The sequence below is a fragment of the Denticeps clupeoides genome, chromosome 11 (assembly GCF_900700375.1).
Source record: "Denticeps clupeoides chromosome 11, fDenClu1.1, whole genome shotgun sequence".
Lineage (NCBI taxonomy): Eukaryota > Metazoa > Chordata > Actinopteri > Clupeiformes > Denticipitidae > Denticeps > Denticeps clupeoides.
This window is the reverse complement of record NC_041717.1, coordinates 6,393,494-6,417,504: the sequence shown is the minus strand read 5'-3', so window position 1 is coordinate 6,417,504 and position 24,011 is coordinate 6,393,494. Positions and strand designations below refer to the sequence as shown.

The window sequence follows — 24,011 nt, the reverse complement described above, 5'->3', positions numbered from 1 at the left end:
ACACACGCATACATTTCAATATTATCATATTAAATATAATTAACTTCATTACTTCACAGTTACAGTTGATCGACACAGTCTCAGTGACCCTGATCTCAGTCATTCCTGTTGATCGGGTACGGTGCAGATGTGGCGGTGACGTCCCAGTATCAGGAGGTTGGTGTTCTGTTAGAGGCTGTGTGTCAGACACAGCACGGCAACCCAGTGCTGGGCAATTTACTCAGGAATTATTTCTTACTTCTTATTTCTCATGTTTTAAACCAGCATTTATCACTGCTGATTTTAATGTAATGAGGTCACATTAAATTACATTAATTACTCACTCATGACCCACAATCACTGAATCCAGATCTGAAGCCATTCCTGGGACAGTGGGAGCAGAGTGGAGCTTCTAATTATATAGTACAATTGAAGTGATAGTCATTGTGAAACACTGCAGCACAGCACACGGTGGAACAAAATTTGTCCTCTGCTTTTAACCATCACTATTGGTGAGCAGTGGGCAGCCATAAAAGCTGCCTATGAAGCAGAGATTCGAACCAGCAATCTTACCCCCTAGGCCACCACTTCCCCAAATGTCAAAAGTCATATTTAATTTTAATAAATGTTTTTTTTTTTTTAATCTAAAACCATTTCACATTAAATATTGGCTGCTGACACTAAAACCCTCCTGTCTTGTGGAGCCAGGCAGATATAAAGCAGCGATGTGTGTTGACAGACAGTGTGTCATTGGGTGAGAGGCATGCCAATGTCTTCTGGTGACAGCAGGGTGCCTGGTACAGCTGGTGTCATTCCCGTCCCCAGCTGCGGCCTTCTTAACACAGAGGGTTCATTCATTGCTGCGGCTGTGGCGCTCTCTCTTGGTGGTTTTTAAAATTGCACACTGTGCCATACTATTTAATTTTTTTGACCCTCCAGAGAAAAAAAAAAAAAAATTTGCATAAGCAGAATAATTAACATATACACAAGAGTGTAAAATAATGTTTTGAATGTAGCAAATTGCATTTAATATGATTACATATAGGATGGTTGATGCACAGATCAAAATTGCACATTGATAAATTAAAAGGACACTTTCAATTAAATTGTATTATATCAGGTATGGAAGCGGCCCCGTTAACAGAGTTGCCGGTTTGAATGCCGAGGTGCCACTGTGCAAATCACCATCCCCACACGCTGCTCCCCGGGGGCCTGTCACGGCTGCCCACTCACCAGTGGTGATGGTTAAATGCAGAGGACACATTTCGTTGTGTGTGCTGTGCTTCACTCTTTTACTAATTTGCCATTATTGGCCAAACATAAATGCTGTGAAATTGAATATAGTATGTACATATTTTAAGAATCTAGATTTGAATATAAATATTGTAAATGAAGCAAACCATTATGAACACCTTGTATATTACCTTGTGTATGTTTTAATGCATTTCTAATGTTATATTTCTTTCTGTAATCCAGGCCCTGGTTGAAGGAAGCAATGTGAACAGGAGCGTGTTAATATTGATCAGTGTTTGTTTGTGAGGTACGACTGATGGCGCTGAGGCAGTGAAGTTTAAAACTGGGTCAGCTGCTTCATTTTGTATTCAGTGATCTGCTGCAGTGGGTGTCTGCGTTCTGCTGTCTGCTTTTCTCTTTCTGCTTTTTTAGGCCTATTGTTTGCGATATCATGTCTATTTATAGAGCAAGTAAGCACAACGCCCCTGAAACAGTTCCTCTCCAGCCTTCCCGTGTGCCCCTCCTGACACCCCCAGGGAGAGGGAGACAGGTCTGTCCACGCAATGGTTAATAACTCCGTGTCAGCCATGATGCTCACAGGTCTGTGTGCAGCTAATCGCAGCCTTGCTCCTGCAGTCTGTGCTCTGACAGCTGCACCAGGGAGAGAGAGAGAGAGAGAGAGAGAGAGAGAGAGAGAGAGAGAGAGGGTGGGAGAGAGAGTGGGAGAGAGCTGCAGAGCATACAGTTCATCACACATACAACACAAGGAGAGAAAACTGACATTGTGAGTATTGCATCTATCTATCTATCTATCTATCTATCTATCTATCTATCTATCTATCTATCTATCTATCTATCTATCTATCTATATATATATATATATATTAACCAGATAACAAAAAAAAGACGTGTATATATATATATATATGTCCCCTCAGCATCACCAGCTCTCTTGCCTCCTGTTTTTGTTCTATGATCGTACATTTGTCTCATACTGTCTTTCAGAAGAAGACCCTGCCACTGGTTCTTCCCCCTGTTCTCTGTGAAGAAGAAGGAAACATGCTGGGAGCTGGGCTGAGGTGGCCGCAGCGGAGGATGCTGCTCTTCGCCTCCCTCTGGCTTCTCCTCTGCCTGCTGGGGACGAGCGAAGCCAGGAGAGCCCCGAAAATCCCTCGCTGCCCCACGACCTGTTCCTGCACCAAAGACAGCGCCTTCTGTGTGGACACCAAGGACATCCCCAAGAGCTTCCCTCCAGGCATCATCTCCCTGTGAGTACACCATCAGAGTGGATGTACTTTTCTCAAGAGCAAGTGCTTCTGTTGTACCAAGTAGAGATTTTAAATCCATTTCCTAGTTTTTCTGTTACATAACGCCCTGAATGTTCATTCAGTCACATGCTTGATAATCTCACCCCCAGCCAACCATAAGACAAGGGACGCTTTCTTCGCTTTCTTTAAACAATGAACCAGAACCAGTAAGGTTCAAACCCCACTTACTACCATTGTGTCCCTGAGCAAGACACTTAACCCCATAAAAATTCTGTAAAATATAAAAATGTGCAGGTGTGTATCTATCTTTAAGTAGAAGTGCAGTGGAAGGGAGCAGTCAGTGTTAGTAATGAAGGGAGGTGGGCTAGTGGGCCTGAGGATAAATAACAGATAAAAGACGAGCGATGGGCCGCTGTTCTGCCAGCGCCGCAGTCCCTGTCTCGATCTTGGAACCAAGTCAGCGCGGTGTGGCAGAGCGCATTGATTGGACTCCTCTGATGAAGAGGCGTGTGCTGGGGCTTTGGGGACGTGCACCCTCATTAAAGTTTTCAATATAGCTACGAGCCAGCTAAGTGCTGCCAGGGGACGCTTGGTTAAATATGAAGATAGGGGATGTGCTCATGCATTGAGGAGAATGAAAGTTAACTTGGACATCTACCTCATATGAACGAAAACTTAATGCATCTTTTTCCATTTTATTCTAAAGGACTACTGATCTCTATATTAGGGGAAAGCATAATATGAAGTAACTGTGTATGTCCTGGTTTTAACTTAGAGGCTAATTGAGAATTTTCGAAATCATATTATCATATTTAACTAGTTTCACATGGTTAAATATGATAATACAAGAAAAAACAAAATTTGACAGATTTTTTTTAAAGAAATTGAAACATATACAAAGACCAGACCCATCTTTAAATATATGTAGTAACCTATACCTGGTTGTATTTATCATGTACTTAATTAAATGCTTAAAGATGGGTCAAAAGGGATCGATGTGATCTGTGCTATTTTTTCACAAGGGTTATTATTATAGAATGATTATATCATTATGTATATGATAACTACGTACAGAAAATATTTCTTATAAGAATGAACAAAATGTATCTAGGGATTCAACCAAAAAGGTTTCCACACTGGCTCTGCAACACTTCGATTCTTCAATTCTTGTGCAAATGTCCAATTGTTTATTTGACATGACAGAAAATCCAGCTTGATTTTGTTGGTACTGGTTGCAACTATAATGCTTGTTTGTCCTGTGCCCATCAGGACAATGGTAAACGCTGCCTTCACCGAGATTCCTGAGGGGGCTTTCTCCCACATGCACCTGCTCCAGTTCCTGTAAGTGTCTGTCTATTGATCCGTCTCCTCGTCTGAGACATCAATCCTGAAGCCCAAACTACTGTACATTTCATTATACTGTGGATTCTTCCAAAATGCATGGGGCACATGAATTGTTGCTTTGCCACCAGCCAGCAGCGTGACTCTGGGTTTTAGTTCTGGTTTTCCGTATTCTCCGAACAGCCTCCATGAGGACTGTATCAGTGACAGTGACTGTGTCAGTACCCAGCCAGGGGCGACGTCATCGCCCATTACAAACTCCACTCCATGGGGACAGAAACAAAGAACTTTCTGTCCCACCAAGCCCCTTGTGTTTGGGTTTGTGTGTGTTTGTGACTGTGCGTACCTGTGTTACCAAACACATATTCTGGTCACGTTCTCTACTGTAGGTTCTCTGTTACCTGTGTCTCTGTGTGTAAAAATTATTCTTCACAATATTCAGTTTTTTACCATGTTAAACTAATTTTATGCTGAATGAGTGTTGGTGCAAAATTATTGTCAGCTACTATTAACGTAAGATAATAGTAATGTATAAAAAATAAAATAATAAAATATACAACAAGTATGCAATATAGAATTTATTTTACCATGCAAATGTAACTAAATTCTGTATCCAAGTGGCCTGAAAACAAAACCGTGAAGATCCCTGGCTTAATATAAATTATCTTTGTGCTCAGGATGCATTTTAGCTTCTTGCATGATAACATTCCTCGCTCTTCCTCTGCAGCCTGTTGAACTCGAACACATTCGCCCTCATAGCTGATGATGCCTTCGCTGGACTTTCGCATCTGCAGTATCTGTAAGTTCCGAAAGCTTACGTGATCGACTCATGCAGGGCCAGAAATGTATAACTAAACTTGTATAACGTTCTTTCCGTACCTTTCTGCACCATTTTTTTTTTGCATTGTCACAGGTTGCCATTCCATGTGAGCAATTTTGCTTTTCTGTCACGTTCACTCCATCAAGTTTAATTTTACGGATATTTTCAGTGAATCTGGAGCTCGATTTTTAGCTAAGATTCAGGTTTTCTCTATTGGTGCTACTTTTGCTATATAACAAGTTGCTCTATAATAAACTTGAGCTCTGAAGGTTTCGATGGCACTTTAGTTACTGTGGAAAGCTCTGGGATCTAAAAAAGTCAGTATTAGTAGTTTTTGGTATAATTTAATTCTGGGCTGTCTATTGCGAGTTCTGTTAAATGAGATCTGTGATACCACTGTTCAGGGGTGCATTACCATGTCTTCAATTGATGTAAGTGGACCTTATCACTCGTTTCATCATGTTTCATCACAGATACGCTACCGTTGATTTGAACGGTAATTCTTTTAATAACTTGGAGGGGTGGGTTCATTTAAGGCTTAATATTCGTAAGATCTGAGCCATGTTCCATGGGGCAGTTAAAGAAGCGGCCCAGAAGGTTGCCGGTTCAACTCCCGATCCGCCAAGGTGCCGCTGAGCACTGCTCCCCGGGCGCCTGTCATGGCTGCCCACTACTCACCCAAGGGTGATGGTTATAAGCAGAGGACACATTTCATTGTGTCACCGTGTGCTGTGCTGTGTATTACAATGACAGTCACTTCACTTCCATTATTAATGAACATTAGAGTCAACTAATAGTAGGTTATTTCAAATAAAACTTTCATAATCTACCAAATTCAACTTCATTAGATATATGCACCATCATATATACTATGAAATGCAGATAAACGCAATCCATCAAAATAAACGGGAGATGAGCCCATTTTTGGGATGGATGAGTTCCTATCATTATTTTCCTGGCCTTGGTCTGACCCAGTGCTGTGCTCTTCCAAAACTAGATGGAGATACTTTCTGTCAGGAGGCTCTTAGTGATAAAGTTCCTCAGCACCATTGGTGGTAGATGGAAGTGTGAGAGACATCTTAGGTGGAACAGATGCTGATGAGCCACGTTACCATACTTTGTTGAATTTGATAATCATTACACATTGTTCTAAATTCTCCAATCTTGGAAAATCTTACAATGTCCTTCTAATTCCATGTTGTTCAACCATTATATTTCTTGCATACATATTATGTAAGAACCCTACCCATCTCTCTGAGCTGTAGATCAGTAAGCAAAGTTCTGCTGTAAGCTGAATGGAAATAATTAAGTGAGACAACCACTGAAATCGATCCTCAGAGCCACCATTAAAAGGGGCCTTTCATTCTGAAAGCTGAGAGTGCTGAGGCAGCCTTCTTTTTAATTAATCAGAAATATGAAGTCGCTGAACTTCTGGCAGGGGCTCTGTGGGCACAGCCCCAATGCGGCAGCACTGTAGCTGCGTGCGAAAGTTCTGCCCTGACTGATGCCTGCTGCTTAGCCACGGACCGCGCCAGCTTTTGCAAGGGCGCGTCCCATCTGGGCATGATAATGAGCACGGACTGTCACATTTCATTGGCACTCAGAACTCAGACCAGCTGGGCGGATAAAACATAGCTCCTTAATTAAAGGGATAAATTTCATTGCTAATCTAATTAAATCGAGTGTAATGTTCATAATGCTCCAAAATCCGATAAGCATGGAGGAGAGCTGCCCTCGGCACCCCTAAGAACAACATAGTTCAGATCAGGGTGGGGTTGAACTTCTTTATGACTCTGCTTTAGCTGCCAGTAGCTGGACTAACATCTCAAAAAAGAAAAAACACCCACAGCGGGAGACCTTCTGTCTGAGGAATAATAACTTTAGTGAAGAGTGCTGCATATCAAGGGGGAGCTGAAGATACCGAACTACTCTGGGGGGGGGGGGGTTTATACTTTTACGCAGCCAGCATGTGACTGTTCGTCTTATGATCTGGGATAAATGATCTTGGCAACTGCCACTAAAGCTATTTGATATGGTCAAGGCTTTTAGGGTAAATGAGCAGAGACAAAGCGCCGTGTCATTAAGCTAAAAGGTTTAGCGAAACAAGTGTAAAGCAGTGAGTGCAGGTCAGCTCGCAGTGCGCATGCATGGTGGTACGGCATCCGATTCAAAAGGCCAATAATCCATTTGGCGGCCAGGGACTCCAATAATCTTATTCAGGGTTAAGCGGGGAAGAAAAAACTGATACCTCCTCATGTTAATCAGTCTTACCCTTCATTCTCTGTCCCAACCTCTTTTACAGGTTCATTGAGAACAATGACATCCAGGCTTTGTCAAAGCACACATTCAGGGGCCTAAAGTCTTTGACGCATTTGTACGTATGGTCTGGTTTCAGCGTTGTAAATCTTAATCTGTCTTAGTAGGTAGTTGTTTTGCATATCTGACCAATTTTAATTGTCTTCTTGTTGTCACCTTGACTCCATCAGATCACTGTCCAATAATAACCTTCAGACTCTTCCTCGAGAGCTCTTCAAACACCTCGACATTCTCACAGACTTGTGAGTATTCACAGCCCTCTTCACCCACGCTCACCACGTTTTGGGTCAGTGGGTGTTTTTGGGTACTGGCACACCGTGAGGGCGTGTGCAGGTCATTGGCTGGTTGCTGGAATCCCCTTTTTGCTTGTTGATTTTGCAGAGACCTGCGGGGGAACTCGTTCCGATGTGACTGTAAAATCAAGTGGCTGGTGGACTGGATGGAGAAGACCAACACGTCTGTGCCGGCCGTCTACTGCGCCAGCCCGTTTGAGTTCCAGGGTCGCCGCATCCACGACCTCACTCCAAGAGATTTCAACTGCATAAGCGCAGGCACACCCCACTTGCTCATCTTACTGCTCAGCGCCACTCTGTTTTTGTTTGTGCCATCAATACGTTTTTTTTCCCCCACCAGATTTTGCAGTCTATGAGACCTTCCCATTTCAGTCCTTGTCTGTGGAGTCTTACGAATTCAATGGAGACCAGTTTGTGGTGTTCGCCCAGCCCAATACAGGCATCTGCACTGTGTACATTTGGGACCACGTTGAGATGGTATTCAGAACGTATCATAATATTACATGTGAGTGCTTTTACCTTGAAGCTTCTACGATCATGCCCTACGTATGCTGTAAAGAGCAAGAAAGGCGGCTTCCCGCACCAGGCTCCTGCTCCCACCCTTTAGTGAAAGCGCCAGGCAGTGGCCTTCTTGCGCTAGTGATGGCAGAGCTTTAAAAAGTACCGGTTGGGGCAGCTCTGCTCTCTCTGGGACTAGTAAAAGGACGGCGGCGTGACTGATTCAGTCAGCCAAAGCAACAAAGAAAAATATCCGAAGAGATTTAAAGGCCCGTAGTTCCATTCATAATTTAACCTTACAAAGCATGGTGTCATTATGCAGTGGGTTTGTGTCCATTGATTTGTTTTATAATTATTATAATGTTTGGGCGTGTGTGTGTGTGTGTGTGTGTGTGTGTGTGTGTGTCTTAGCTCGATCGGCTGTCTTCTGCAAGCCTGTGGTGATTAACAATACACTCTATATGGTTGTTGCTCAACTCTTTGGAGGATCACATATATACAAGTTAGTCTTCCTCTTTGTTAACATTAATGTTTTATTGCAAAAGTTCAAAAAGGATTTTGACCAAAGAGTAACATTGGTGTATTGTTGCCAGATGGGAAGAAGGTCCCCTGAGATTCGTGAAGATCCAGGATATCGATACGATCCGAGTACGCAAGCCAAACTTTGTGGAGACCTTCCAAATTGAGGGGGACTGGTACTTTGTGGTGGCAGACAGCTCCAAGGCGGGTTCTACCAGTATATACCGGTGGAACACCAATGGTTTCTATTCCCACCAGTCCCTGCACCCCTGGCACCGTGACACCCATGTGGAGTTCTTGGAAGTGGAGGGCAAGCCGAGGATCATCCTGTCTAGTGCTTCTCAGCCTCCAGTGGTCTACCAGTGGAACCGCAGCCAGCGTCAGTTCGCCTACCACTCCCAGATTACCGACACCGCGGACGTGCAGATGGCCAAGCACTTCCGGGTTCGCAAGGTGCTGTACCTCTGCCTCACCCGTTTCATTGGCGACTCAAAGATCCTGCGGTGGGAGGGCCAGCGTTTTGTGGAGATCCAGACGCTACCGTCTCGTGGCTCCATGGCAGTGTATCCCTTTACCGTTGGACCTCGTCAGTACCTCCTCCTGGGAAGCGACTACTCCTTCTCGCGCGTCTACCTGTGGGATGATCTGACCCAGCGCTTCCAACCTTTCCAGGAACTCAACCTGCTTGCACCTCGCGCTTTCAGCCTTATATCTGTGGACAGCAAAGACATCCTGCTGGCTGCCAGCTTCAAGGGAAAGTCTTTGGCCTACCAGCATCTGATTGTGGACCTGAGTGCCAAGTAAAATGTTACAGAAGATCTGCATGAACCAAATAAAAAAAAAATCGGATTGTCAATCTACCTGTCATTTTTTTAATTTGGCTCTGGTTTTCTGATTGGCCAGTGTCATTTAGGTCCAAGGGATCTTGCAAGATTGGAATCTTCCAATGAAAAATATACTTTTTTTTAGAAGAAGAAGAAGCATTTAACTAAAGAGCGGCAAGGAATGTGAAATCATAATAATATATTTCCCATATGATGTACGACCTTCTTCACACAGGAAAGTTGATCTGATTGTGTAATACTGTATGATATGTATTTGTTTGTTTGAGTTGTTTGTTTGTATACAAGTGTTCAATATGACACTATTATTCGCTTTTTATTTTACAGTTATATAGGTTAGCAGTAAGGCTAATTTAAACATGGCATTGGTACATGAAAACACTGAAAGCAATTGCTATAACTAAATAATGTATTCATTTTGCAGATATCTGCATGCCTTATATGTTCTGAATACTCTTTCATAGTTATAAGATACAGTGCATTCGGACAGTAATTATGGCACATTTGTTTTTTTTCTAAAATGTATTTTTTTCCTCAGAATTCAACACATAATGACAATGTGAAAAAATGTTTGCTTGAGGTTTTGGAAAATAGTACAATAATGTACATAAGTATTCACAGCCTTTGCTCCATACTTTGTCGATGCAACTTTGGCAGCAAGAAAAGCCTCAATTCTTTATGAACAGTCGGTGCACAGACATTTTAAGATCTCTAAAGATGTTCAATCGGATTCAAGTCTTGGCTCTGGCTGGGAAACTCAAGAACATTCACAGAGTTGTCCTGAAGCCACTCCTTTGATATGTTGGCTGTGTGTTTAGGGTCATTGTCCTGCTGAAAGATGAGCAGGATATCTCTGTACATTGCTGCAGTCATCTTTCCCTCTATCCGGACTAGTCTCACAGTTCCTTCAGCTGAAAAACATCCCCCACAGCATGATGCTGCTACCACCATGCTTCACTATAGGGCTGCTATTGGCCTGGTGATGAGCGGTGCCTGGTTTCCTCCAAATGTGACGCCTGCCATTCACACCAAAAGAGTTTAATCTTTGTCTCATTAGTCTAACGGGTTTTCTTCCTCATGGTCTGAGACTCCTTCAGGTGCCTTTTGGCAAACTCCAGATGGGCTGCCATGTGCTTTTTACTAAGGAGTGGCTTTCGTCTAAGTTACTCTATGGCGGGCCTGACTAAGGCCCTTCTCCCCGATCACTCAGTCCTGGTGGTGCTCATTGGGACCTTCAAAGCAGCAGAAATGTTTCTCTAACCTTCCCCAGATTTGTGGCTTGAGACAATCCTGTCTCGGATGTCTACAGATAATTCTTTTGAATTCATACTTAATTTATTTCTGACATGAACTGTCAACTGTTCCACGAACTGTCGCACCTCAACTGTGGGACCTTATATACAGGAGTGAGCCTTTCCAAATCATGTCCAATCATCTGTTTTTTCCACTGGTGGACTCCAATTAGAAATATCTCAAGCTCAAGGATGATCAAGGGAACCAGGATGCACCTGAACTCAATGTTGAGCTTAATGGAAAGGCTGTGAATACTTGCTTTCTCCAATTTTTATTTTTAGTAAATTTTCCAAAACCTTTTTTGACGTGTTATAATTGGGTGTCCTGTGGAAAATAATGCATTTAATCCATTTTTTAATAAGGCTGTAACATAACAAAATGGAAAAAGTGATGCTCTCATAATACTTTCCGAATGCACTGTATGTTAAAATTCAGTGACTGTACACATACTGACCAGATGTTAGTAGCAATATAACTTAGTTCTACACAGTAAAATTGCATTTTTAATTCTTTTAACAGAAATGACAGGCATTTTCTCATCTTTTCTCACAAGTGTTTTCAAGGCTAATTTACACCAGGAACCGATCAGCTATACTTATTTGTTCTCATATATTGGAAATGCATGAAGTTAACATATGTTTCTTCAGTACAAGTGGTTATTTATTCATTGACAGTGTTGACATTATTTATGTAATCCAGAGATGGAGAAATACAGAGAATAATTATTTGACTGTAAAGACTCAGGTTAGGCACTGATTTTTTATGTACATATCTCAAATAAGCATGCCATTATGTTATATATTATGTTACAAATTAATTTAACTGTTCAACTATACATAAACTGGAAAAAAAATGTGAGAATGAATCAACTATTCTATTTCAATTCATGTGTATTAGCAATATGGTTAATATGGAGACTGTTATGCACTTTTATATCTATTTGTCACTAACAAATGCCATTAATAAGCTACACTGAAGACAGGATGTTATGTTCACCGCTTTGATCTGCTGTACAATATAATATGCTACATGAGCAATGAGATGAAAATGAGTGTGTTTACAAGAATATGGTGATTAATAAATGTGTCCTGGCTGCATATGGCTCTTTTTGGTGAACTGACTTGGTAGCTCTTCTAATTTGTTACATACCTTCACACACATAGTTGTGTGCGTGGAATGCTTTGTATAATACTTCAAAACTTTGACTGATAAAAATTGATATATTTATACACACACACACACACACACACACATAGAGTACAGGCCAAACGTTTGGACACACCTTCTCATTCAATGTGTTTTCTTTATTTTCATGACGATTTACATTTGTCGATTCTCACTGAAGGCATCAAAACTATGAATGAAACTATGAATGAATGAATGAATGAAACTATGAATGAAGCTCTCGATGAGCTTCAAGAGGTCATCACCAGAAATGCTTTTCACTTCTCAGGTTTGCTTTATCAATGGGGTTGGGACCACAAGTTGTGTTGTGCAGAGGTCAGGCTACTACACAGCCGAAAGCCAAATTGGACAACTGGTAAAATTCATATTATGGCAAGAAACAATCAGCTAACTAAAGAAAAACAAGTGGCCATCATTACTTTAAGAAATAAAGGTCAGTCAGTCCGGAAAATTGCAAAAGCTTTAATTGTGACCCCAAGTGGAGTCGCAAAAACCATCAAGCGCTACAACGAAACTGGCACACATGACCCAGGAAAGGAAGACTAAGAGTAACCTCGCTTCTGAAGACAAGTTAATCCGAGTCACCAGCTTCAGAAATCGCAAGTTATCAGCAGCTCAGATTAGACACCAGATAAATACCACACAGAGTTCTAGCAGCAGACCCATCTCTAGAACAACTGTTAACAGGAATCAGGCCTCAGTGCGAATCAGGCCTTCATGGTCAAATAGCTGCCAGGAAACCACTGCTAAGGAGAAGCAACAAGCAGAAGAGATTTGTTTGGGCCAAGAAACACAAGGAATGGACATTAGACCAGTGGAAAGGACTTTGGTCCAAAGTCAAAATTTGAGATCTTTGGTTCCCACCGCCGTGTCTTTGTGAGATGCAGAAAAGGTGAATGGATGAATTCCACATGCCTGGTTCCAACTGTGAAGCATGGAGGAGGAGCTGTGATGGTGTGGGAGTGCGTCCTATGCTGCAGTGCTCATCGAGTCCTTTCCTATCTGGCAGTACAGTGTTAAGGAGAAGACCATTCCAAAAATCAGCAGTAACGCAATGGCGAAGGCCATTGCACAATGGTGAGGTGGTTTTTAATTAAGCTAGTCACTGCATTGATACATGGGGTGGAGTAGATGCATTTTTAATCAACTGTTGTGCATGCCTGAGACTTGTCTTCACAGTTGCACGAGGGGTGCAACTTGCTGGCTGTAGCAGACCAATCATTTGGGCCATTCACCAACTATACAAAACCTGTTTTCTCTGGCTTTTTGTCCTAGACCCTCATTTCACTTCACTTTGACACAGTGTCAATTATAAAGTCCAGTTTATCACAGAGTCCCCCTGTTTTACACAGACAAAGTTAAATTCACCCTAGTTAGGCTGTCCTAGTTAGGGTACCGGGCCACTGTAGCACCAATATACCACTATAACCACATATTTCAGTATCGGTCGTACAGTGCCATTGTCTGCCGCTGCTTCTGTTTGTTTTCTCCGAGACTCGGAATCAGGCGCCCAGACTACTGGCAGACCCCAGTGATCAGACCAGCAAATAAATCCTGGTTCCTGACAACTGCTAAACAAGGACATACCATGAAACAAACCAGAGGGTCACCACAACCGCCACCACCATTACAACTACAGCTTCAGGGATCTTCAAGTGGACCAGTAACATCATTATGGACACGTAATCTAGACCATGACACTGGACTACATTCTGGACTTCTCCAACCCTACAACTGTAGGACTAATTATTATATCATCCCCAACCCTGCACTGACACCATTTGCAGGCTCACTCTACCCTGGAAGGGGGTCCCTCTCTGTATTGCTCCTTCCCAACGTTTCTTCCTTTCTTTTTTTCTCTCTCCTAGAGTTTTTCCTTGTGTGCAGAAGGGTCAACTGTAGGGCCTGTCAAAGCCCACGGAGACAAACTGTATGTGATTTTGGGCTATATAAGAAATAAATGTTGTTGTTTTGCTGGTGTTTTGCTGGTGACACCAGCATAGCTACCACAGCATTCTGCAGGAGAGTGATGGAGTGCTGCGGCAGATGACCTGGCCGTTACAGTCACCGGACCTGAACCCAATCGAGATGGTTTGGGGTGAGCTGGAGAGTGAAGGCAAAGGGGCCAACAAGTGCTAAACACCTTTGTCACCTTCAAGACTGTTCAGGTGACGAAGCTCATTGAGAGAATGCCAAGAGTGTGCAAAGCAGTAATCAGAGCAATGGGTGGCTATTTTGAAGAAACTAGAATATAAAACTTGTTTTCAGTTATTATTTTGTTAAGTACATAACTCCACGTGTTCATTCATAGTTTTGATGCCTTCAGTGAGAATCTACCAATGTGAATGTTCACGAAAATAAAGAAAACACATTGAATGAGAAGGTGTCCAAACTTTTGGCCTATACTGTATGTTATGAGTGTGATCATGTCATCAAAATGGGGGCGTGTAATGGAAAATGCTTGCAGGATTTTTTTATAGTATAATGACAAACTGCATTCTTTTTTTTGATGCATGTAACAAGTGTATTTTGACTTAGTAACCGCTCAATAAACTTTTTTCTCACTGAGATTGTTTATTGGAATCTTTATTTTCCACGACAACACTAAAATTCTTCACTCTGTGCTCAAAAGATGCAAAACTGTCCTCCATATAAAGATCCCATAGTGAGTGAATGCCACATTTTGAAAGTACATCAAAAGCTTCATCCATCATTGAAGGAGGAAATGTACATTTTTTTGGTTACTTGTTAATTGCAAATTTGGATATAACAGTAGATATAGATTGAAAAAGTGGTTGTTTGGCACATAGTAGCGCGATTGGGGGGGATAAATGGACTTTCTGTTTTTTTTCCAGTATAACATTACTTTCATTTTATGAGGTTTCTGTTATTCTGGGCTGTTTCTTGTTCCAAATAAAAGTTGAGATTTTACTGTTTAAATTGAGAGAGACTGAAATAAGTATAAAATTTCAGGCAAGATGGTCATCTTAATTACATCAATCTTTCCACCAAAGGGAAGTTCCACCTTTCAAGGTCTCGATTCAAAGAGGAAAGTAAAAGTTGATAGTTAGCTTTGTATAAATCTTTCAATTTAGCAGTGACCCAAATGCCTAAATATTTAAATTTATAATGAGCATTTCTTAAAGTTCTCTTGGTAGAGAGAGATGTCCTGTACAGTAGCACCCATTGGTAATAACTTCGCTTTTTTGGAAATTAACTTTATAACCAGATATTTTCTTAAATTCATTGAGTAAATCGAGCAGAAGTGGGAGGCCTAAGGCTGGATCAGACATATATAGCAGTGCGTCATCTGTGTAAAGTGATGTTCCAAAGATCCTCAACTAAAACCTTTTATGTCACTATAGATGCTCTTACAGCAATGGCAAGTGGTTCTATTGTTAATGCAAAGAGGAGAGGGGATAAGGGGCGACCTTGTCTTGTTCCAAGTCGTAGTTCAAAGAAAGATGATATACTTTCATTTGTTCTAACAGCAGCTTCCGGGGACGAGCATAGTACACCTGTCCATGATATACATTTTGAAACAAGTCCAAATTTCTTGAGAGTAAGGAAAAGAAAATCCCAGTTCACACGATCTAACACCTTTTCAGCGCCAAGCGAAATAATTATTTCAGGGACAGTGGATGGGGAGGGCTTGTATAGAATGTTCATGAGAAATGCTTTTTTTTATAAAGCCTGTTCGGTCAGATCCAATCACTGAATGGATAACCTTTTCCAACCGTAAAGCTCATATTTTTGCTAGTATTTTGGCATCGATGTTTAATTCAGTTTGCTCCATAACTGGAATGTTATATTTTTAAAAAACGTCATCTTGAGATATGTTAGTGACTGAATCAGGAGTATATAGTGATTGGTAAAAATGATGAAAGCATAAGTTGATTTTGCATTGTCTGTGTATTTTATACAATTTGATTTTTTGTTTACCTGTTTTTTGCCATTCTCATAGAGGTCACATTGTAATTTTGACATCCGTTATTCTATTGGTTGAGATATTAAAAAGTCATATTCTGTTTGCAACAGTAGTCGTTGTTGGAGCAGTGTTGGTGAGGGGTTTTGACTGTGCATTAGATCTAACTTTAACATCTGGTCTGTGAGCTGCTTTAGCTGTCTATTTTTTACCTGTTGCGTTACTACTGAGTACATAGAGAATTGTTACCATTATCTACGACAGTCAAACTTTGGGTGGTAGTAGCCTAGTGGGTAACACACTCGCCTATGAACCAGAAGACCCAGGTTCAAATCCCACTTACTACCATTGTGTCCCTGAGCAAGACACTCTAAATTGCTCCAGGGGGGGACTGTCCCTGTAACTACTGACTGTAAGTCGCTCTGGATGAGGGAGTCTGATAAATGCCGTAAATGTAAAATGTGCTGGTCCAGGTGGATGAGTAGATCATAATATAACAGCAAGGGACTCCAGCAAGCACTTTACATATTAAGCACTAGAAGGTAGCAGCGTAACCCAAATGGCATCACCAGACAGTTATCAGGTGTAATCAACAGAACCTGCCAGGAACCTGCAGAAGGTCTCATTTCATGACAACTCGGGCTGCACCAACCTTGAATGAATCTGGTTTAGTGACCGCATTAATCTTTCTGTAATCAGTACAGAACCGAAATGTCCCATCAGGCTTAGGGACCAGTAGGCATGGACTACTCCATGCACAGCAACTCTGCACGCCAGCTTGTTCTCCAACAAGTAGGTCACCTCAGACTGCATCTGTTTTCCTCAACTCTACCAAAGCATAAGTAAAAATGTAGTATGACAGTAAATATAAAAAATCTGCAATACTTTAAAATGGGTTTTTAAAGAAGCCAGATCTGGCATCACTGGTTGTAGCAGCCACAGGTGACCCACCACCAGCAGAGGGCGCTGCGACCCCACCTGTCCTGTCATCTTGGTGACAACTACAATTTTTCTATTTTAATATTATCACCACACAAAATATTTTGTTGCACACGATCACTTTAGTGTCACAGTATAATGAAAAGAATCAATCCCTGGTCCTGGAGGAACATCTGCCAGGAGATGGGCCATTAATTAACATCCGAACTTAATTAAGGTCGGATGTTAACGTCATACTTCAGGACGTAGTAGGAAAAGGTGATGTAATCTTCCCAATGCAACGATAGGATCTTGAAGCAATGTTTTGTATTACTATTTAAAGGATTATTGCACTGCATTTATTGTATTGATAAAGAGACACAATATGCTGGACAAACTATTTTGTGCATTTAATGATTCTGTATATTCCCTGTTTTTTTCCTTGTTATAAGTCATTTGTCGAACACCGAGCTTTACATCCTTATTTTCACGTTTCAGTCGTCATGTGCAGATATTGTTCCCAGCGTATTTAAAGAAAATGTTCTCTTGATTCAGACATTCTTCTTAATGGCTGCAGTTATTTTATTTGTCCGGTTTTTGGAACTGTTCAGCCATGGTAACTTGGTAAGCTGTTTAAAACATGCTGGATATCCACAGGTTACAGACGATCCGCGGCAAAATCTTGTTTCCAAATGAATTCCGGAGCGTATTTATGTCCCTGATCGCAGCTGTCAGCGCAGGAATAAACGGCGAGTGTCCCCCAGTCAACGCTGACACCAGGGCTGTCCACCTTCAGATCATTCAGTAACTGCGGCATGACCTGCTGAGCAGAAGAACTCCAGTGAGAAGAACGGTTGCAGCTTCTGTGCTCAGGCCTCGCGTTTCACTGACACAACTTGCCTGGAACTCAAAAATTCGTTTGGCGCCACATGGACATTTGGGAATTTTCTCTTCATCTGGCTGATTGTCGGCCGACACCCAAAGAGGGGAACTTCCCCTGCAGTACCGTAAAACCTGTAGAATTAAAAAAAAAAAAAAATTCAACTCAAAGAACTGGCTGCCATCACCACACGTCTTTTTAAGACCCGCTTCACCACAACCAGCACAAAGCAGCGATGAATCCGAACCACGAAGTGATCCGAACATAGTGCAGACCGTACGGCACCATCCAGTCCAGTTTCTAAACCCTCCCACCCTTTGTACAATAAAACACTCCTTTTTTCTTCTCATCGTACACACTAAGCATAATTCATGCATATTTGTACATCTGTGCACTTGTTTTTCAGGAGGAGCGTCAAAGAAGAATCTGCTGCTTAATAAAGCTCAATTGAAAGGGAAACAAAGAAATGAACATATAAAAAAATGGGTCCAAATAAACAGTATTTATAATCACGAGTGACACGACATGATGGAAGGTGAGGTGGAGACCTCTGTCAACGTTTTAAAAGTTGAGGTGAGGACAGAAGCTCCTCCCGATTCTCTCTGTTTAGGCCCTGATGTTCCTGATCCAGACTTCTTTATGCTTAATACTACTGCTGTGCACCTCAAGACTGCACTGTCACAAACCCTCTTATTGGGGACACCCTCCCGAGATGTCATGCAACCAAATTACAGTCCTCCTTAAATGTTCATCTTTCAGCATCAATAATATAATAATATAGCACTAATTGATTTGTAACCTGGTGTGGCTCCACGGCTGTCCTTTCTTTAAACTTCTGAAATACTTTAGTGTCCTCTGTTTCATGAAGGGCCATGTCCTCCAGCTCATTTTCATCCAAATCTACACAGAAAAACAAAGATGATGTACAACATGTACAGCTTCTCACAACATTCAAATTAGAGATAAAATATGACACTGATGACAGCATTTAAACGTGTGTACCATGATGTACAAATTCTCGGCCAGTCTTCTCCAGTTCAGCTTCATTCAATTCTTTGTCCTTTGACCTGAGCTCCTCAGGTTCTGTGACCAGTTCAAATTCAGGAAACAGAAACGGGGAATTCACATCATCTAAGGTTTCGGAAGCTGAACGTAAAGGAGAAATATTCGCAGTTAAATCTCTGTTTAATCAGAGTGTAAAATTAGGGTAAAAACGAACTCACAGCCACTGCTACATTCCTTCTTGTGCCGGTGTTTCCAGTCTATTGTCTGGTGCTCTTTACTGCAGTAGGAGACCGAGTGACAGCGGGAACAGGCCTTCTGTCCACCACAACCACATACTCTGCACAGCGTCATTCCCGAAATGCGCTCCTGCTCGTCCACACTTCCAACAGGCTCTTCGTCAGGCGGAGGCTCATACGAGTAAAAGTCGTTTTTCCTGGACAGCTGACTTCGGAACACTGCAGAATAAATACAGCACACAAAATACCACAAACATCAAAATCTAATATTAAAGGTCTGAAATATGACATTTCACACCACTTTTTTTATTTGCTGACATGCAATCTGTTTCATCGAAATATAACCATCACATTATGGAAACATAAGAAACTTTTATTATCACTATAGATTACATATGCATACACTGGGATTGTTATTAAAGGCTATAATAATTAACAGTTCATTTAGGCAGACTGGTGGATAACCGTATTAATGGAAAACAATTGTTTTAGGGATTTTGTTGCTGATAATAAGGATAATTATTATTTATCGGTATGGTTCTTCCAAATTGAAGAAAGATCCATGCTTATTGAACTTTTGTGCCTGGCATCATGCTTAGATTGCAGGTGAAACCGGGAAAGGTTTTCAGGATGGCGGCCGTTTGGTTAAAAGTCATTTATACAGGAAGTGCCACTGAAAAGTGACACCGCGGACGTTCGATCATCTGGGGGTGACACCGGATCATCTCCGTGACATCGACATCTCGCGTCTACCTTTAAAGCAGCGGCTGTCGCTGTGCGCGTAGCAGCTCGGGGTTCTGCAGCAGAACACGAACAGGGTTCTGTGGAAGCTGCGCTCCAGCCCCGCGATCGGGGCGTAGACCTGCAGCAGGAAGGCTGCGGGCAGGCGGCACTTCTCACACGTCCGCTCGGGGAGAGTCGGCAGCCCCGTCCGGCTCAGCCACGCCGGCTTCCCGCCGACCTTGCTGGGGAACTGCGGACTGCGCAGGCGCCACGGCTCCGGCTCTTCTAGAAACCCCAAAACTACGCCGGAATCCTGTTTACTAGCCGCCATGCTGGTTAAAAAATGCCAAACACGCCTCGCCTGCCCCCATGTGGACAGACAGGTGCGCAGTCAGTAAATGTCCGTGCGGAACAAATGCAGTCGCAATAGATCCGCTTCTTACAAGGCAGATCAATCCAACATCAGTCATAATATAACTTTAATTATAATTGTAAGTTATACAGCTAGATATAAAGTAATGAAAAAATGATCATAAGACCATAATAATTAAAAAAATAATTATTACTCTTATTACAAGTGTGATTCATCAGGAAATTATGCAGGCATGTGTATCTACTACTAGACTACAGCAGTCACTAAATCCAAGTTTAAGTTGATGAATAGAGTTCTTAATAGTGCTGTGTTTTTGTTACATAGAGAACTGCAGTGTATAAAAAATAAAGATGGGGTCAGGGTTCCCATTGGCCTGATGGTGTAGAACAGCTTCTTCTCCGTTACATTTACCAATTTCTCCTAAAGTCAAACATAAAATCCCATTTTTTCTTCTAAAAAACTAAAAACAGAGGCTATGAAAACAGCTCTGTTATCTAGCATATAAAACAAAAGACAACGTCTGTAAGAAATATTTGGTTTTAATGTCGGCTGTTCGTTTGCATGACAAAGAATTCACTTTGTTCACATGAATGACATTTTAAAATTCGATTACGTTCAAATAATTTTAAAAGATTTCATAAAAACATGGCCTTAGAGATATAATAAAAAAGGAACTATATGCAAATATCCAACCCTTCTTGATTTATAGCTCTTTTCTTTTTGCATCATTACAAAACCACTTAAAATGTCTGAAAGTTGATTTCAGTATGTAGTGTTTTTGATTGTGATTTTTTGGGCAGCGTCGATTTTGTAGTCTTGGACACCTATGGAAACAAAAAGAGTTTTAAAACGTGGGTCAGACAGGTTAATCACTAAATCACAGCAGAGGACACAGATACATGATCTGAATGAAACGCATTCTCACCCTGAGTTAGAGAGTTACCATCGGAGGAGAGACGCCAGAACCTACGGTCAGTCTGACGAGCTTGCTCTCGCTCCACAGAACTAAGAAATGGACCCCACAAGCTGGACTCGGTTTCAAATCTGAGGTTCAGACGAGTGCGACACATGTAAATTAGGGTCAGAATGACATACGCCTTGACGACAGTATTATGTACAGACAGATATACAATTTCCCTTTCAGCGCACTTTTAAAGCTGAAGAGGTCAAACTCACATAAACCCAGTCTGCTTCTCCTGCAGAAGTGTAAGGGCTTGAAGGAGAGATGAACCTTGGGGGACGACAACTGAATATGTAGTAGCCTTGCCGTCTGATTTGACAACTTCTACCTCCAAAGGTATACTGGTCTTGCCAGCGAGCTCCGTCAGCTGAGGCTGGGGATCCAGGACCAGACTATCTATAGAAATAGAAATAAAACATTTACAAGGAAGAATATTAATGGTCATCTGCACATCTTTCCATATATCCGACACAAACCAGTGCAAAATGATGATTTAAAACAAGTTTTCACGTGTTGGAGTCGTACCATCTTCCTCTCTGCATTCCTTCCCCTTCACATTCAAATAAGAGCGCTGCAGGAGAGCAGGAAGGACTTGGGAAATGGCCATGGGATTGTGGTACGTGCCCTTCCTCACATCCGCCCTAAGTGCATTCATGGAATCAGAGCATTTCTCTACCTGTGTGCCCATAGCCAACAGAGCCTGTGGTGTGATGGTGATGAAAAAAATTTTTTATAAAGGACAAAAACAACTGCAGAGGCACTTTAGATATAAACTTGGCTTGGCTTCAAGAGCAAAACAGACGACCAGCGAACATGACGTTTGAACTCTCACCTGCACTGCCAGGCCTGTGCTGAACTCATTTCCCATGTGGCCATCAGTTCGTTTTGAGTCCTGGAGCTTTTGCTTTATGGTGCTCAAGGCCACGCCCAATTTATCCGCACCTTGTCCCGCAGACTCAGCATCCTTTAGACACTGAAGGGCCATTCCCGCCATGGCTAAAGAGTCTGTGTGTGGCAGGGTAGTCAAGGAACTGTACAAATGGAGCAAATATTTGAATCCTGTGGGCCACTCACCAATGCACAGGGAGTCTTCATTCTTGATGAGTCCATTCTCCACCGCGTGGACCAGTTTATTACTCACATGTGGGTTCACACGTACTCCACTCACACACAAAGCTAGTATGCCCAGAGAATACTGGTAGTAGTTGGTCAAAGGACGGTGACTGACTGCAAGTTGAAGTAATAGAAAACAAAAAACATCACAGTTTGAAAAAATTGAATTGTGCATCACATAATGCACCATGACAAAATATACCTCATGAGGAAATGCCTTAAACACAAAACTTTCAGCAGCACATGAAGCAAAATGGATGAAACAAGCAAATGAGCTTGTTTCACTGTTAATAATATATAATAGTAATTATTCGAGACAGAGCAGGGCTTACATGCAATGTGCTCCTTCTCTTTGTCCATCTGTCTCTTCAGATGTGTAAGCAGAGTCTCGCTCTTCTGATCAACGGTGAGGGTTAAGCTGTTCAGATCATGACAGGACGACTTTAAGGCCAGGATGTAGAGAGCGAGGCGGCCCGTCACTGCTTGCTCTTTCACAAGAGTGCTGCAAAGAAGTCTCTGTTTTCAGAACTCGTAATGAAGATGGAGCATGAATCCATACTCTGGATAATCAAGACAAAACGGAGGTGGTCTAAATCGGGTCTACGTGCTGTAAATGTCTGGCTACCTCTCGATGTCATTGTGCAGTTTGCTCTTCAGGCTGTTCAGGTGGGCGCTCTCCTTCACCAGGTTGTGGTGTGTGGAGAGGCGCAGGGCTAGGTGCACACTAGGGTTTGGGAGAGACGCTTGCTCATCTGCAGAACGCAATAGCTTCTTATTGAGGGAGACGAGAAGCTCATCATGGTCCGGTGCTGTGGGAACAGAGCAGAGAACGTTTACACAGTAAGCCAAGATGGTCCAAGACGGCCTTCAAACTCACAGCCATGGAGGTGTGAGGCCACATCACTAAGCCCTGCACCACCCTCCACCGCTGAAACAGAAGACCACAAAGTCACAGGTTCGAACCCCACTTACTGCCACCGCGTCCCGGAGCAAGACAGTAAGCGAGAGTACGGGAGTAACCGGATAACTGAGTGCAGGCCCACTGCCCCACTGTTGCGGGTTCTGGTGTTTTTGTTCTTGTGTGGGTTGTGTTTCTCGGTCTCAGACATTGTCACAGTGCGACCGTGTTTTGTATTTCAGGTGGCGTGTCTTCCTGTTTCCCAAATCAGAGCCCTTTGTGTTTGTTTGTCCAGTTGAAGTGAATGAATCTTTGTGGAATCAGTCTGCGCCTGGGTCCTCCGCATTCTTCGACCCAAACGGCCCGTTTAACCCTTGTTGTGTCGTGACAAGTGGGACTGTTCCTGTACCTACTAATTGTAAGTCTCTCTGGATAAGGGCATCTGATAAATGTTGTAAACGTGAGTAAATTTTCTTTTAACGTTTTAGCATTGCCAGCATATTACTAAGCAATGCAGTCGTAATCATTTTGGCTTCGCAATCATGAATGCAGGCCACAGTTTGACAAAGTCAGTCACTGCGGTCAGGTCTTACACAATCAGACCATTTCCCCTGCTGACACAACACCGAGACAATCCACAGACCTCAGCAGGCCCATAAAACCCAGCACCGTCCCGAAAAGAAAAAGTACAACATTAACTGCAGCAATGCCAGGACAAGAAGTAGCTGCCCAAGTCAACAGGTGACAAAAAGCATTTTGGAATTTTTCTCACATAGATCAGAAATCTTACATTGATTTATCCCTTAATAACTTTTCAGAAAACCCTGTTTGTAACTTGTCTGGCTGGGCTCGGTGAATAAATGTAAAGAGTGAGAACTGTCACAATATTTACCACACGGATGGGTGGAGGACAGCGCCACCAGCGCGCTTGCGATGTAGAGGAATGACGCCATTGGACGGGCTCTGCAGGGAGGACAAACAGACACATTAAAACATCCAGCGGCTGTAACATGTTCATTAACAACTCGGCAGCACCTCATCACACCTTCCAGGCGCTGCGCTGGACTCCGGCCCGTTTTGTTGGTCGCTCTCGGTTTATCACGTGACGCGCGGTGGGCGGGGCCAAGGGAACTTTCCAGCCAATCACGTTGGCGTCCTGCATCTCTGTCGCGTATAGAGCTTTAGCCGTGTGATGCTGGCTATGTCAAGAAAAAAAACTGAAAACTCGTCGGATTTTCACAAGTTTATAGCAAGAAAATAGTTAACCCGGTTGTGTGTGGGTGTGTGTACATACACAAATATATATTACACTTTAAGATGTTGCTGGGTGCGTAATACAATTTCCACTGTATTCTAAAAAAAAAAAAAGTCATATATGTCTTAAATATATAT

At 42.3% G+C, this 24,011-nt stretch overlaps 3 protein-coding genes across 5 annotated transcripts; 1 reads left to right on the top strand and 2 right to left on the bottom strand.

The window, feature by feature from the left end:
* The first annotated feature begins 1,908 nt into the window (after positions 1 to 1,908).
* On the top strand, positions 1,909 to 11,489 carry lgi3 (leucine-rich repeat LGI family, member 3). The gene is made up of 10 exons (XM_028997064.1): positions 1,909 to 1,996; positions 2,218 to 2,480; positions 3,750 to 3,821; positions 4,549 to 4,620; positions 6,944 to 7,015; positions 7,128 to 7,199; positions 7,339 to 7,508; positions 7,591 to 7,755; positions 8,160 to 8,250; positions 8,342 to 11,489. The coding sequence occupies exons 2-10, from the start codon at positions 2,272 to 2,274 to the stop codon at positions 9,069 to 9,071; spliced, it is 1,653 nt and encodes a 550-aa protein (XP_028852897.1). The 5' UTR covers positions 1,909 to 1,996; positions 2,218 to 2,271; the 3' UTR covers positions 9,072 to 11,489.
* A 5,338-nt stretch (positions 11,490 to 16,827) lies between these two features.
* Positions 16,828 to 19,652, bottom strand: LOC114799749 (programmed cell death protein 2-like). 2 transcript variants are annotated; one of them, XM_028996584.1, is made up of 6 exons: positions 19,305 to 19,652; positions 18,534 to 18,770; positions 18,313 to 18,456; positions 18,110 to 18,210; positions 17,331 to 17,444; positions 16,828 to 17,253 (listed from the first exon to the last, which is right to left on the bottom strand). In XM_028996584.1, the coding sequence occupies exons 1-6, from the start codon at positions 19,603 to 19,605 to the stop codon at positions 17,089 to 17,091; spliced, it is 1,062 nt and encodes a 353-aa protein (XP_028852417.1). In that variant the 5' UTR covers positions 19,606 to 19,652; the 3' UTR covers positions 16,828 to 17,088. The 2 variants fall into 2 exon arrangements, with proteins under 2 accessions (XP_028852417.1, XP_028852418.1); XM_028996585.1 differs by having other exon boundaries at positions 16,828 to 17,250.
* Positions 19,653 to 20,329: 677 nt separating this feature from the next.
* Positions 20,330 to 23,718, bottom strand: tcn2 (transcobalamin II). Of its 2 annotated transcripts, none has more exons than XM_028996603.1 (10): positions 23,655 to 23,718; positions 23,512 to 23,582; positions 22,347 to 22,530; positions 22,054 to 22,223; positions 21,683 to 21,835; positions 21,441 to 21,613; positions 21,134 to 21,308; positions 20,824 to 21,004; positions 20,573 to 20,691; positions 20,330 to 20,471 (listed from the first exon to the last, which is right to left on the bottom strand). In XM_028996603.1, exons 1-10 carry the CDS (start codon positions 23,657 to 23,659, stop codon positions 20,410 to 20,412), a joined length of 1,293 nt encoding a protein of 430 aa, XP_028852436.1. In that variant the 5' UTR covers positions 23,660 to 23,718; the 3' UTR covers positions 20,330 to 20,409. The 2 variants fall into 2 exon arrangements, with proteins under 2 accessions (XP_028852436.1, XP_028852437.1); XM_028996604.1 differs by having other exon boundaries at positions 23,665 to 23,714.
* Between the last annotated feature and the right edge of the window lie 293 nt (positions 23,719 to 24,011).

What these genes read in the sequence shown, in the direction of transcription:
- tcn2 (XM_028996603.1), bottom strand. An exon ending in AGAGAAGGAGCACATTGCAT is followed by an intron (nt 21,836 to 22,053) that starts GTAAGCCCTGCT and finishes TTCAACTTGCAG; the next exon opens with TCAGTCACCGTCCTTTGACC. An exon ending in TGAAGACTCCCTGTGCATTG is followed by an intron (nt 21,614 to 21,682) that starts GTGAGTGGCCCA and finishes TGCCACACACAG; the next exon opens with ACTCTTTAGCCATGGCGGGA.
- LOC114799749 (XM_028996584.1), bottom strand. Translation starts at nt 19,605, where the DNA reads ATGGCGGCTAGTAAACAGGATTCCGGCGTAGTTTTGGGGTTTCTAGAA. An exon ending in CCGAGAATTTGTACATCATG is followed by an intron (nt 18,211 to 18,312) that starts GTACACACGTTT and finishes TTTTCTGTGTAG; the next exon opens with ATTTGGATGAAAATGAGCTG. An exon ending in CAGCCGTGGAGCCACACCAG is followed by an intron (nt 17,445 to 18,109) that starts GTTACAAATCAA and finishes TTAATTCTACAG; the next exon opens with GTTTTACGGTACTGCAGGGG.
- lgi3 (XM_028997064.1), top strand. Translation starts at nt 2,272, where the DNA reads ATGCTGGGAGCTGGGCTGAGGTGGCCGCAGCGGAGGATGCTGCTCTTC. An exon ending in ATGCACCTGCTCCAGTTCCT is followed by an intron (nt 3,822 to 4,548) that starts GTAAGTGTCTGT and finishes CTTCCTCTGCAG; the next exon opens with CCTGTTGAACTCGAACACAT. An exon ending in GGAGGATCACATATATACAA is followed by an intron (nt 8,251 to 8,341) that starts GTTAGTCTTCCT and finishes TATTGTTGCCAG; the next exon opens with ATGGGAAGAAGGTCCCCTGA.